Raw genomic sequence first — 15,730 nt, forward strand, 5'->3', positions numbered from 1 at the left:
AATAACATAAGTTATTTTTTTTTAATTATTAAATCATAGCTGTGTACATTAATGCAATCATGGGCACCATACACTGGTTTTATAGACCGTTTGACACATTTTCATCACACTGGTTAACATAGCCTTCCTGGCATTGTCTTAGTTATTGTGTTAAGACATTTACATTCTACATTTACTAAGTTTCACATGTACCCTTGTAAGGTGCGCCGCAGGTGTAATCCCACCAACTACCCTCCCTCCACCCATCCTCCCCCCTCCCTTCCCTTTCTCTCTCCCTTCCCCATATTCTTAGGTTATAACTGGGTTATAGCTTTCATGTGAAAGCCATAAATCAGTTTCATAGTAGGGCTGAGTACATTGGGTACTTTTTCTTCCATTCTAGAGATACTTTACTAAGAAGAATATGTTCCAGCTCCATCCATGTAAACATGAAAGAGGTAAAATCTCCGTCTTTCTTTAAGGCTGCATAATATTCCATGGTGTACATATACCACAATTTATCAATTTTTTAATGTAACTGGCTAATGACATAATTGCATTGTTAGAAAACCTTATAGATAACTTTAAAATGAAATAAATTAAAATTGCCTTTCAATCTACACTTGTGTTGGTATAAACAATGTCACTTATTCTTTTGTAAATTTGGTTAAATTAGAACATAAGTATATGTCTAACATTCCCACTAGAATAGCTCCATGGATGGTAAGACTTAAAAACAGTCAGTCAAAAATTTAGGGGAAATGTAAAAATAATACCACAACTTTGGTGAGACTAGTTAGATAACAGGGAAGAATGTGTTAACCACAGAAGGGACCCTCCTTCTGACTTAAGAGGATTCAACTATAAGCCTTAATATTTCAAATGCTTTAAATTTAAATTTGATAACATAATTCTGCTATTCCCATGTAGCAAGTAGAAATCCTATCCTCCCCCAAACAAGATGATACATTCACATCAAGAAAATATTTGTGAATACCTTCCCCAAATCTCATTATCACCCGTTATTAACATACAAAAGATGAAGAAAGTACCAAAATAGAAAATGATTAGTGTCATTTACTAATTTGGTCAGATTATATCGGAAATCAAATTTAGAAGTGAAATTAACAGGCACAGTTTCACAGTGGTGCCATTTACCAGCCTTGACATTTCATAAATGGGTCAGTTCGATGTTCTCAGAGCATCTATCACAGCCTATATGCAATAAGATTTAGACCCTATTTCTGAACCATTCACTATCAAATTGAACATCGTTGTTCCTTTTACTGTTAGCAAAGTGTAAAGAAGATACGTATTTTCTTGTAATCATGCAGACAGGACAGGATATACAGTCATCCTTGGTAGCTATAGGGGATTTGATCTTGCACCTCTGCAGATGCCACAATCTGTGAATTATGAAATAGACCATTACTTGCTCTCATATGAAATAGACCATTACTTGCACATAACCTATGCTTATCTTCCCTTACACTATAACTCATTTAGATCATTTAAAATACATAACTCAGGGTGGCGCCTGTGGCTCAAAGGAGTAGGGCACCGGCCCCATTTGCTGGGGGTGGTGGGTTCAAGCCCAGCCCTGGCCAAAAACTGAAAAAAACAAACAAACAAACAAAAAAAACATAACTCAATTTAAATTCTGTGCAAGTTGATATTCTGTAATTTTTTGCATTATTTTATTGTATTGTCATTTGTATTATTTTAAAAATTTATTTAACAATGTAACCTGGCTTATTGTACCCTCAATGAATCCCCAACAATAAAAAAACAAAAAAAAGGAAAAAAAATAAAATAAAAAAATAAAAAAAAATTATTTAAATTTTACATGTAATGTATATATTAAACATATGAATGTTATTTTTATTGTTTTTAAATTTTATTTTGAATATTTTCAATCCACAGTTGTTTGAATCTGTGGACATGGAAGGCTTATTGATCACATATGTTTAACATGTATTGTACGGAAAGATATGTTGAATTCTAAAATTCTTCTAAAATAATGTTAAATAGTACACATAAGTCTGTTAACCTTTTCTATACAATCCTTCATAGAAAGGAATATTCAACACAGTTTTGCCATATAGTTTGTACTACTTGTTATCTAATTTTTTTTTTTTTTTTTTGAGAAAGTCTTACTTTGTCACCCTCAGTAGAGTGCTGTGGCATAACAGCTCACAGCAACCTCCAACACCTGAGCTTAAGCGATTCTCTTGCCTCTGTCTCCCGAGCAGCTGGGACTACAGGAGCCCGCCACAATGCCTGGCTATTTTTTGTTGCAGTTTGGCTGGGGCTGGGTTTGAACCTACCACCCTCTGTACGTGGGGACGGCGCCCAACCCGGTGAGCCACAGGTGCCGCCCTACTTGTATCTTTTAAAACATCTTTTCCTTCACTGCTAAGTTGCAAAGATATTATTCTTTATTTTATCTGCTTTATATCTTTACCTTTCATATTTGGATCTTCAAATTTTCTGAATCATTTTTCCTTGCGATTTACTGAATGAATACCAATTAGTAACCAATTTGAGCCTTCCAACCTTTATCATCACTATTCACTTCCACTGTTCTACTTATTTATACCTGTGCCATTGTGGTAAACCTTTATATTTTGTGATGCAAGTTGCTCCTTTTTAAAGTTGACATAAGTATTGCTGGGTTTTTATTTCTCCATATAGCTTTTAGGATGAGATTGCTTAGGCTCCCCCAAATCAGCTATAACATTGATTAGATTTCTTTTAATTACTAGATGTGGGGACCACTGACACATTTAGGTACTAATCAGGGGTGTCCAACCTGTCTTGTTTTCTGCCACACTTTGGAAGATAAAGAATTGTCTTGGACCACACATTAAATACACAAACACTAACACAGCTGATGAGCAAAAGGAAAGTTTCGTGTAGACTTTACATGATGCTATCTGACGCTACAGATAAGCAAAACAGTCCTCAAATAATGGGTACGTGGCTCACAGGCCGCATTTGGACATTTGGCCGCCCTGTAAGTTGTGTCCATGAATAATAAACTTACCTTAATATTATCATATCCCACCCAGGTCATGTTTAAAAACTGAGACAGAGGCAGTTACTGAGAAAGTTGCAGCCTGGTGGTTTTAGGCAAATCCTCTTTGTGAATTGTCCTTAGCTCCAGTCACATCTCCTCCTGAGGAGATGCAGGAACATTAAAGACTGAGCACCCTGTGAACACAAAGAGGGCCTTCCCCACACCAGAGATCACTTCCTTGCTGCGGCTTTACTGACGGGTTTGACCTTCTCCCTCTGCTCCATCCTGCTCCTTTCCTGTCTCTCAGGCGTTGTTCTGGAAAGCTTCCCGTAATGAACTTGCTGCACTTAAATATCAAAATGTCACAGTATGGAATCTGAACCAGAACTCTGTATTTTGCAGGAAAATTTAAGAGTTTTGGCAGACACATTTAATTCAATTGACAATATATGCAATTGTCTGTATCTTTTATATTCTGTCTGATATAGTTTTATATGTAAAGAATATAGTATGTTATATATATAAAAAGAAATATATCTATTGTCTTTTGTCATTCATTGCAGCTGATAAGTCAGTTATCAATCTAATTATTGTTCCCTTGTAGGTAATTTTCCAATTTACTAATTCTTTCTTTTAATGTGTCTAGAGTGTATTTGAAAGATATTTTTTATTTCCAGAATTCACGATTGGTTCCTTTGCATATTCATCTGATTTTTATTAACATTTGATCATGTTTGTTCCTTTGTTCTATAATTTTCTTTCCTTTTCCTTTGGGTATTTTTCTTATATATTTGAGGATTTTATACTGCAGTAGTGGCAGGTTTTTGGAGGGTTTTTTGTTTGTTTGTTTGTTTTTTCTCCTTTCATTCCCCTCTTAGTTGTAGCCTGGTCCCAATTTCCTGGCATAAGTGGGCTAGTGGGGTGCTTTTTTACCCTGGTCCTTCTGTCAGCCAGTATCCTTTTGATAAAAGCCATTGATCCATGCTTCCGCATCCCCTTACAAAAAAAGATAAAAGAAAAAAATATCTGTTCCACTACCATTTACCTTGATTGTTTGTCCAGCCACATCTCTTCAATATAAAAACATCATTACGGCTCGGCATTTGTCAAGTATTTGTATGTAGTGGAAAATAGAGGGTGCATAGAAAGAGAGGCTCAGTATCCGAGCCTTAATCTGATAGAAGCATTCTTATCAGTAATCTATCCAATCTATTCCCATTCATTCGTAAATGATTGTTCATTTAATAAGTAAATAAAATATCATTTGTTTATCCTGGAATTTCTTGGCAGTTTTATGTTCTGTATTCTTGCTGTAAAGTGGCCACTTAACTAGCTTGTGTTAAAGTGTTAATCAGTAATATGTATTACATTATAGCCTAAAGTGCAATTATCCTACCGTAATCTGCATCTTACTCTCATAGAGGGGTCTCTAATAAAATCTAGGAAAATGTATGCTGAGTGATTATTTCATATCTGTGCATAGACTTCATAAATATTATCATAAACATTTTAATTAGCTATTAACCTAATTTTTTGTTCTCTTTCAGGAAACCTCCTTGAATGGATTGTTCATGAAAATGATGACTATACCTGCTCTGGAAACCACAATACTCACTTCCCTCAGAAAGAACATTATCTTTTGATATGAAGTTCTACGTGCCAACCTGTTAAAATCAATTTTCTTGGTGAACGTAGAATCTGACCAAGGAGGGGGGAGTTGGTTGATATAAAGGGGTCACATGATGTATCCAGTTTCACCTGGCAAGGAAGCCACACATTTCTGTTATTGGTCTGGGCACCTATTCTCTGGAATGTTCTGGAAACACTGAAAATTCCTTGTTTTGAAGGATACATTTTTCTAGACCCAACATTGGTCATTCTTCTGTTTACATAGCCTTCCTTCTATTAGAAGGAAGCTAATAGAATAGCATGCGGTATATTTGACTTTAGCAATACACATACAGAGACAATACACTACTGTCTGGAGTTTTCACTCTGGTCACCACGTTTAAAACTTGGTTGTCCTTAAAGCTCCAATAATTTACAGCTTATTACCTAGGGTGGTTTAACTCACAATTAGTTATTAATTTTTATATGGTTTAATATAAAACCATATTTGTGAGGGTAACGTTGGTATTTCCCTAGTGTATAGTGTACAAATTATATTCTTTTAGAATATTCAAGAAAATAATTTTATTAAGTAATTTACCCTCCAGAATAATTTCATTTTAAAATGGTAGCATGCTAACATTTTTACATCTGTCATAAAAATTAATATTTTAAAGCAATGTCATATTGTAAAGTTATAGTATAAGTTGAGAAAAATATGCTATTATTTTAACACAGTATTTTGACATTACCCCAAATAGATACAGTTGTGATATTTTCATAGTTGAAACTAATTATGGACATATTCGAAAGTGCCATTTATTAAGCACTGGTGTCGACAACATTTTTCTGTAACTTTAAACACATTTCTTACCACAAGCTGAACTCTTCCACCATTAAGTACGTCTGGATCTAACTCAGGCAAGAAGCGATTGCTGTACATGGACAAAAACAGAAAATGTGTTATAATATAAATGTGCAAGACGCATGTGGAAGAAATGCCCAAATAAAAGTTATAATATAAATATGTAAGACACATATGGAGGAAATGCCCAAATAAAAAGTCTGGGAGAAATCAGTTATTTACGAGATGAAAAAAAAATAGTTTTTCTAAATTTGGTTACACAAAAATGTAAGAAAAAATTTATATCTTTCCATGGTTTTCTTAAAATTCAATTTGACATAAAATGTCAATTTCTCAATAGCAGTTTAATACCACCCTCCTTTGCAAAGCATAAACATGTGCAAAGAACAAAGTACTAATAATACATTACTTAATCATAGAAAATTTAAATATTTCTTTACATTTACCTATATCTTTTAGTTGTTTTTGAAAAAGGGAAAGTTTCCTATTTTTGAAATAGCTCTATTGTATTTAATTCACTATACTTATAGTCACAATAAACTTCTGTTTAAAACTAAATTTGGCTTTTCAAGAAACAATTTTTCTTAAAATACTACCTATTCCTTTATATATTATATTCTTAAAATAGAATATTCACCAACAAGTGTTTATTGTTATATTTAAATATAACATATTTATTAGTAATATAAGTAACTAGTGAGGGATTTTTGAAGTATATTTAAATTCATCCTGAAACACTTTTCTTATATATTTCATTACACTACATCTGTTGTAATGCTTTTAAATTTCTGAACAAGACCTCTCATATCTAGTTAATACAGATGGCAAGCTATAGGTTCTATTTTGTTGTTGTTGTTGTTGTTGTTGCAGTTTTTGGCCAGGGCTGGGTTTGAACCCGCCACCTCCGGTATATGGGTCTGGCGCCCAACTCCTTGAGCCACAGGCGCTGCCCTATAGGTTCTATTTTATTTGTTTATTGTTCTAAAAATGCTATCTGCTATGGTTTGGATGTAGTTTGTCCCCTCCAAAGCTCAGGTGGAAATTTGATCCCCATTGTAGTGGTGCTGAGTGGTGGAACTTGGTGGAAGGTCTTTGGGTCATGGTTTGGTGCCTACTTGTGATAGTGAATGAGTCCTCTCCTCTGTGGGCCTGGCCTAATTCCTCTGAGAGTGGGTTGTTGGAAAGCCAGGATGCCTCTTGTATTTTTGTCCACTTTCTCTTTGATCTTCCATGTGTGACACAGCACTAGAAGCCAAGTAGAAGCTGGTCCCATGTCCGTTGAACAGAACCATGAGCAAATTAAACCTCTTTTCTTTATAAATTACCCAGCCTCAAGTATTCTATTAAAGCAACACAAAGTGGACTATAACACTATCCTGTGAGTTAAACTAAATTGATTAATAATGACATAAAATAATGATTACATTAGTTTTAATAGAAAACTAAAACATCTCAAACGCTGATATCTTTACTCCTATGTCATAATTAAATATGATATAATTCAGATTATAAAATATTTTAATTTCATTTTCATTCTTGTTTTCCTATGATTTTCATATTTTTAAAAGAATTAAGTGGAAAGAATTGATCACGTATCAAGGTTTAAATCATATTACATAGCAATCAACAGAAGTTTTATTTTTAACATGTTGTGGCTTGCTGTTTAAGTTTTAACCCTAATTATTGTAGGGTTTCGTGAGTTTGTTACTTATGTAAAATAATTATTATCTACAATGCTTGGAAATATTTCTAAAATTTTCTTTACATTTATATTCAGTTTTGCTTTACATATTTTGTAAATGCCTACAGTAACACTTCTCTGTTAGTCTTTTGTGGATACATATAGATAACACGAAATCATAAAAATCTTTGTCAAAACGTCATCTTTGGAGTTTCAGTAGAAAAATTTGTTTGGTGATATCTGTTCCTTTCAAACACTCTACAGAAGAGTTCTTCCCAAACATTTCAGGATGAAAAATATACAGTGATTAAATATATGGTTTTTAAAAGCTTTTTCATTACCTGGCAACAAGGTCTATTGGCTTTTATCTATAAAGTTTGTGTGTTTTAACACAATTAACCTAGGTTACACATTTCAAGATGCGTTCATGATACAAAGGTCTAATTTAAAGGAAACGACCTCACCATTTCACTTTTCTGGAACTAGTTGTTTCATGAACCCCAACCTGCGTGTGAAGCCACTGGTATGTATATTCTTTACTCCTCTCTAATTTTTCATTTGTAGTGGGATCCTTGTAGATAAAGTCTTCTCCCATACCTGGGAAGAAATATGGAACATTTATTTGTTATTTAAAGAGATTAAAGTTTGGCCAAGGAGTTCAGTCGAGGGGCTAAGAATGTTACCACAAGTAAAAGAAAATAATGATTGATCTATGGAAGCTAAATCAACTGTAAGCAAAATGATGTCAGTCACTTATAGATTAAATGTTTTTATTGCTTGAATTTCAAATCCACCTTTTTTGAAAAATAAAGGAAATGTTTTAATCTGTTCACCATTTTATAGGACTTGTTATTTTTTAGATTTTAACTTAAAAATTCAGAAAGCCAATTTTGGTAGATAGTCAAAATATTCCAGTATAAAAAGAACATCTTGCCCCTATCATTTTTTTTGGGGGGGGGAGATTATCATCTAATTGTTCTTAGTTCAGCCTTTATCTATCTATCTATCTATCTATAATTTATCAATTACATTGAAGGTATTAGAAATAGAATTTTAATTTAAATAAAACTGAGCTTGGTTTGTGTAAGCCAATAGATATTTTAAGCTAAGCATTCAATTTATATCAGATTTCAGGGAACCCATGCTTAGGGCATAATAGTTCTTTCCAAAATGAGGGAAAGTATAACAATGAAAGTGGATGTGGAAAATATACAAAATGAGAAATTATCCCAGTAAAGAACACAAAGTAACAAATATAAAAATCAATACGATATGTTAAAAGGAAAGGAAAAAGAAAAGTCCAATTCTCATAATATTAAAATGTAAAAATTACCACAGATATTTTTGTGTTTAAAAATAAATATAAAGTCATTGCTTCTATTCAATGCCATGTGTTTCAGAGTTACCCTTAAGAGCAATTGTTTTAAAGCCTTCTTCCATGGACTAGATCTTTTCAACTGCTGCTTCTTTTGGCATCGACACCATTTTTAGGGGCTTGTTAATTGCACAGACATGACTGACAGTGCACCAGATGGAGACACCTCTTGAAACCTAACTCACAATAATCAAACATTAAAGAATCCTATAGTTTAAAGCCTGATACTTAAAATGCACATTTATTTATTTGAAATAAATAATAGTGAACATCACTATAGATGTTTGTACATAAGAAGTCAAGGTATTTGCAAATTGTGTAGAAAACCAATCCTGGTGCAAAGCCTGTTTGGAACGCTTGGGGCCAGTGCGCGCGCGCACACACACACACAAATACACAAGCTTCAGAATGTGCGTTCTGAATATGTTGAGGATGATACTTCTAAAGTGTCTTTGTTGTATTAGTGAAATGACTCCAGTTTTCAATTTAAGCAGACATTGAAGCCTGTTCTTAGGATAAATCAGGAAGTTTTGTGTCCCTAAACTCTATGTTAGTAAAGTTCCTTTTACTTCTCAAACCTTCTTATGTTTCTAAAGTGGCGACGACTCTTGCATCCTGAGCTGAAGCCAACCCCTGCATAGTAACTTTAATTCGAGGAAAAAGTATTAATACTTCACATGAGAGAGCTGACCATTAAATCCATGAGAAGAAACCATTTTGGTAAAAACCGTAATAACGTACACAAAAATTTTAAAACAGACCAAACAAACAGAGATTTGGCATTGACACACTCAGTTACTGCACAGCGCTAAGTCTCTCTTGGAGAAGAGCCTCTAGCATACGGTGTGTCTGCCTTAGCCGAGCAGACCAGGTGTTGGAGATAGCATAGTAGCAGAAAGTATGAGTGTCAGTGACTCTGACAATTAGCCAAGCACAAAGCTAGGACCTCACCTATTCTTGATATGTAGAGAATTTTTTTTTTTAATAACAAGCATACTTATAGTTTTTTAAAATAGTGACATATATTTGCAATAGTTCCCTTTTAAAGTGCTGATTTTGGAAAGTTTTCTTTAATTCTACAATAACACTTCGTAAATCCTAAGTGCTTTTACATCAGAACTCAGCCAAAGTTTTAAACAATTCCTGAGTAAAGGGGAGAGATTTCATTGTGAGGATCCAATTTGTATTAACCATTTTCACCCTAAAGCATAAAGTGGTAGGTTGGCATGAGCTCAGCAGGAGAAACAGAACATGTATGGTGGTGCAGCTGGCTGGATGCATTCGGAAATACTGTAATTTAAAAGCTAGAGGAAATGATTCTGTCTCAGCTAAACCATGTCAGCAGCACCCCTGTTACTGAGAAACAAAGTAGCGTTTATTCTTTGAAGCATGCAGTAGTCCTGCTTTTAGCTTGTTGCATAGGAAGAATAGTGGTGACCTGGGTTACTTAACAGATAATTATCATCCAACAGATCCGTTCTTCCAATGTTAGAAGAAGCATCATTCAGCCATCAGAATGCCAAGTCCTTTATCTGGTTTCCTTTCCTACTTTACTGGGTCTTCCTTAATCAATTCCTTATATTATCAACCTGGGGGGGGGGACTTCAATTCTTGCTGCACTCTGGTTATTATCATTCGCATATGCCTCTTTATTTCAAAACACAACAATAAGTAATGTTATTTAAAAAAATTGTTGCATGTCAGGGCAGCGCCTGTGGTTCAGTGGGTAGGCTGCTGGGCCCATATACCGAGGGTAGTGGGTTCAAACCCGGCCCCGGCCAAACTACAACAACAACAACAACAACAAAGCCGAGCGTTGTGGCGGGCACCTATAGTCCCAGCTATTTGGGAGGCTGAGGCAAGAGAATTACCTAAGCCCAGGAGCTGGAGGTTTCTGTGAGCTGTGTGACGCCACGGCACTCTACCGAGGGTGAAAAAGTGAGACTGTCTTTACAAAAAAAAAAAAAAAATCGTTGAATGTTTTATTAAAAAATAATACATTCTCATTATAGATGATTTAGAAAGTAAAAAGTCAAAGCAAAGAAAATCCACACCCATACTACCATCCAAAGACAGACACTGGATGACAGTTAAAGGCATTTCCTTGAAGTTCTTTTTGCATAGATTTGTTTAATTTTGTTTTGTTTTTAGTTATAGGCATTCATCAATATTCATAAGAGACACTCTCGTGCTTGGATGCTGAATCCTTGGATGTTCAAGCCACTGGTATAAAATGGCATTTGCATACAACCATGACTATCCAGTATACTTTAAATCATTTCTAGACATCATATGAAGTCTAGGCAAATAGTTGTTATACTGTATTGGTTAAGAATTAATGACAAGAAAATAGTCTGTACACATTCAATACAACTATTATTCTAGCTTTTTTGATACATGTTTGATTTAATCCATCGATGTGGACCCCGTGGATACAAAGTGATAACTATATATCTAGATATTCTTCATATGCTGTTTTGCAGTTAGTATTCTGACAAATGCATTCCAGAATTTGTAACAGAAATCTCATTTTAGACATATTGGTTGTAGTTTTACACTATTAAATAACAACTTTACAAGATAGGTTGTTAATTACTCTATTTAATCTATTTTAAAGATGGGATTAAATAATATGTCTGAAAGTATGTATATATTGAGGAACTTATATAAAATATATCGTCAGATAGTTTTAAAAGATTTCACCTCTTACCTCATACTATATGAGGTTGCTGACTTCACTAAGCCCCGGTCAACACTGGGATTGTAAATATTTTAAAACTTGATAACTTGACAATGGTATTGTCTAATTATGGTCTTGGTTTATATGTCTTTACTGCTAGTGAAATTGATTATAATGTTTTCATAATTTTAAATCATACGTTGCAAAATATCTTTTTTATTCTGTCTAATTATCTATTGGATTCTAGCATTGTCCTTTTTGTTTTTAACTGACCATAATTATTTCTCTGTTATTGCTGGTGCAAATATTTTCCCCACCCATGGGTTAATTTGACCTTCTACATTACTTTGAAAAGGGATACATTTTTCCGTAATATACAAATGTATATATTTGCTGAATATCTTCTAAACAATTGGCCATTTTCCCTTTATAATTTATAGGTTTGTATTTCCCAATTCAATAAACTGAATGACATATATTTCAGGGGAAAATTCTGTACTTTGTTACAATTTCTTTTTCTTTCACAAATATCACCAGAGGATAGTGGTCAACAAAATTCCTCACAATGTTTATTCTCTTTTTCTTCAGTTTGGATTCTCTCCTTAATTTATGGCAATCCGACTTTGCCAAATGGAAGTTATTCTTACTAAAACCTGAAACTGTCTTTCTACCAGATATTTTTATTCCTCATCTTCACTAACCTCAACTGCAGGGACCATTTTCTTTATCTGAAAACTCCTCTGAAGGCCTTTTGGCCAACAGACTTCGAGTGGCCTCTTTCAGGCTCCTTCACACGCCCTGCCAATGCTGGTCGAAGTCTCCAGAAGCCCCTCCTCTGTGCCTGGCTTCACGCTGGCTTCAGATGACAGACACCGTCTCTTGTCTGACGGGGCAGGCAGCCTAGATGATGAGGTACTGGTAAACTCTACCTCATTCCTACTCACGCATCCCATCTTGACAGCCGAATTTCAAAGTCACAACTTGTCCTGCTGAAGTGTGTTTTACCTTCTGGATTCCCAAGTCACTCAGACCAGACGTTCTGTAGTCAAACTTACCTCCTCATCCGTAGTTACTAATATCTCATAAGACTCTAGATCTAGTCCTCCTGAGTAGCCCACTAATCTGGGTCTTTCTTTCCATTCCCACCATTTACTTCAGGCTCCATTTTGAACACGAGTTATCAGTCTGGTATGTGGTGTCATACAGGGTCTGATAAGGAGAGTTCGTTTACATTGGCAGCATCGTACACAAACAAGGTGGTGAGGTTTCCCAGCGCTGGTCTGTTGGTGTCTAACAGCTGTGTTCACACTGACGTGGGGCAGTGTCTTGCTGACGGACGTTCGTTAGAGCTGCTGCGTGTTTTTGTGTGCTGTCATGAGAATGTTGGATCTCGAGTCAGACCAATGAACAAACATTATGTTTCTTGTTAAACTTGGCAAGAATGGAAGTGAAATCAGGGACGTGTTCATCCCAGTTATGGATTTCTTCATGGATAATGCCATGAAGAAAATGACAGTGCATAAATGGATTAAATGTTTTTCTGAGAGAGGTCAGCTTGATGGAATTGTGCATCAGAATCATCAGCTGACTGTGTGAAGCACAGAAGACCAAGTAAATATCTACAGAGAAACAAATGGGAAAACCTTTAACTGAAAATCTTGGCATGACAAAGGGGAGTCAAAAAATGGTCCTGAAGGAGCTTGCTGATGAAGGAGAGCCCAAGTTTGCTGAGACCGCTGATGATGAACATGGGTGTATGTCTCAGGTGACACCGAGACAGAACATTGCTGTGCATAGTGGAAGTCAGCCAATTTTCCACAACCAAAAAAGTTCCATGAATCCAAATTAAGAGTCAAAATGATGTTGCCAACCTTTTTGGATATGAGAGGGATTGTTCAATGTGAATTTATAGCAACTGGACAGACAATTAACCAAGTTTACTATTTGAAAGTGCTGAGAAGGCTGGTGAAAATGTTAGACAAAAACGGTCTGAACCTTTTCTCTGGATTACTGCAGCACCTTATGGCTCTTGCTTCACCACAATGTACCAGCCTACATGGCACTGTCTATAGGGGAAGTTTTAGCCAGTAAACAAGTAACTGCACTGGAACATCTTCCCTACTCACCTAATCTGGTCACCAGTGCCTTTTTTTTTTTTTTTACCTGAAGATAAGGGAACTATTACATGTAGGATATTTTGATTGTATTCGGGGCACTAAGGGTAATGCAACAACAGCTCTGATGGCCATTCCAGAAAAAGAGTTCCCAAATTGCTTTGTGCTGGCATTTTGAAGGTAACCATAGTGCTATTCAACTCTGTTCCCAGGATAAATTCATGAATTTCCTGTCAGACCTCACATGTGCAAGGGTCCCTTTCTTACCTGTCACAACAACAGAGCTACCCTTCCTTCTAAACCCAATGGCTTTAACTATGCTTCCACCTTGCATACGATCTAGAATCTCCTGCCATCGGTCATCTTTCTTTTCTGTATTTGCCATATCTCTCAAAGGTGACTTTTTATATTCTCAGCCAGCTACTTCTCTTTCTTTCCCTAGCAAATGAGCTTCTCGAACTTGCAGACAAAGCTCAGGGCCTGTTGACCCACTTACATTCATGCTTTAGCCCTCTGCAACACGCTTTTCTCCTAACACCATTGCATTGGAACTATGCTCACCAACATCATCATTTGGCCAAATTTCAGGAGCTTTTGAAGTTCTTATCTTACTGATTTCTCTACAATATACAGTCCTTCCTTTTTGCAAAGCTTGTTTCCTCTGGATCATTAATTCTTTAAGTTTTATCCCAATCTTTTGGCTAAACCCCAGTCTCTTCAAGAGCTCTCCATCCTTTGCCATCCTTTTTCCTCTCTGGAGGAAACCTTCTTTGGGGTTCTATCCCGTCTATTCTGAGGCTACCCTTTTCTTGTGTGGTGATATTCAAATTTCTCAACTGCCATCTTTATCTCCCTCTGAGACATGTATTCAGGCCTCTCCAATTACTAGTCCCACCGATATCCCAAACAGAGTTTGTCAAAAGCTGTCATGTTTATTTTTCAACTTTTCCCTGTGTTTTTAATAATATTATTACTATCCTTAATTTACAACTCAGAAAACGTGTTGTACTGAACCAGAATTCTTCCTCACCTGCCAACTGCATATTTTACCTCCGAAATTTTTTCGAATCTGTCACGTCTCCTCCTTTTCCCCTGCTGCCCTAGTAACTCAGGCTACCATTGCTTTTTTTCTGGATTACTGCAGCACCCTTCCCTGGCTTTTGCTCTTGCTCCCACATATACATGTCTATTGACATACTGAAAATGATCTTGCTTAAAGTACAAATCTAATTGTGCTGCCTCACAGGCTAACTTCGTGGTTTTGCACTGTCTTTAGATAACGTTCAAAGTTTTTTTTTCATAGCATTCAGGTCTTGGTTTATATCCTCAGACACATCTCTTAGCTTCCTGCCTCAATCCCCCAGACCTACTGGTCGCCCTAATTGCTCTCTTTTGCCCATCGTCCTTTGCCCAGGTTTTCTGCGTTTGGGATTATTCACTTTACTGATGGTATTCCTGTTTCAGGTCCTGAGTTCTCACTTTGAAAATGACCTTCTCTGGGGTTAGCTTCCTGATTGTCCAACACAGCATTCCTTATTAAGGTGGGTTAGCAATGCTTATTCTGAAGAACCCCATAGAGACCTCATACAAACATGAATTACATTACATATTATTTTCCTATTGCTTTGTTTACTATAGCACATGCTCTTTAAGTGGTACATAGTACAATAGTGCTCAAAAATTATTGGTGAAATAAAATCATAATTATTACTTAATAGTCCCTCAATGCCCTGGGAAAAGCAGACGTGGAAGGCAGAGACTTTTAGCATCTAGGCAAACTTGCACATTGCGGAGTAGAACACAGATCTAAACATGACTGATTTGATTATTCTAAGAGAAACTTCAGTTTTGAAAGTCAGAATCAGACTGGAATAAAAATTGACCACTAAAGGGAAAAAATTAAAACCCAAACCCAAAAAGAAAAATCTTCAGATAAGGCTATTTTATAAAATGTTCACAATGTACACAGTCCTAGAGGCAAGCAGTTTAGCCTTAAGAAGTTCAGGAAAAAGAAATGAAGTACTTTTTAAATTAATGGAAATATTATTCTTTTCTTCATGAAAAGCAAAATAAAAGTGTTCATTAAACCCATATGCTTCAAATAAATCAGTTTTCTAAATTTTCAATATGGCATAATATCCTATACCAAGGGAAACTAAGATTCAATTATAATTTAGGACACACAAAAACAAGCTAAGTACTTATATTTTTAATACATATGGAAACTTTCCCATGACTATTTTCTCATCCCTTAATGGCTTTTCTCAGTAATATAATTGTAAAATACTCTTAGTTTCATTTTTTTTCTTTTTTAACCAAAAGCTTTTGGAAGACACAGCATGGCTGAGAATAACATTTCATCACATGATGAAAATATTTTTGGTAACTTTAATAAATGATTGATTCTAT

General features: G+C 35.5%; 1 protein-coding gene across 1 annotated transcript in view; it reads right to left on the minus strand.

Annotated features, from left to right (window-relative positions):
• Positions 1 to 15,730, minus strand: part of LOC128582307 (ALX homeobox protein 1) — a 234,209-nt gene that overhangs the window by 56,887 nt on the left and 161,592 nt on the right. Inside the window, exons 25-26 of the mRNA XM_053586068.1 lie at positions 7,617 to 7,749; positions 5,481 to 5,541 (exon numbers count right to left, since the gene is read on the minus strand). Of these exons, the coding sequence (XP_053442043.1) occupies positions 5,481 to 5,541; positions 7,617 to 7,749 (194 nt within the window). The remainder of the gene's footprint in view (positions 1 to 5,480; positions 5,542 to 7,616; positions 7,750 to 15,730) is intronic.

The sequence above is a fragment of the Nycticebus coucang genome, chromosome 3, assembly GCF_027406575.1.
Source record: "Nycticebus coucang isolate mNycCou1 chromosome 3, mNycCou1.pri, whole genome shotgun sequence".
NCBI lineage: Eukaryota > Metazoa > Chordata > Mammalia > Primates > Lorisidae > Nycticebus > Nycticebus coucang.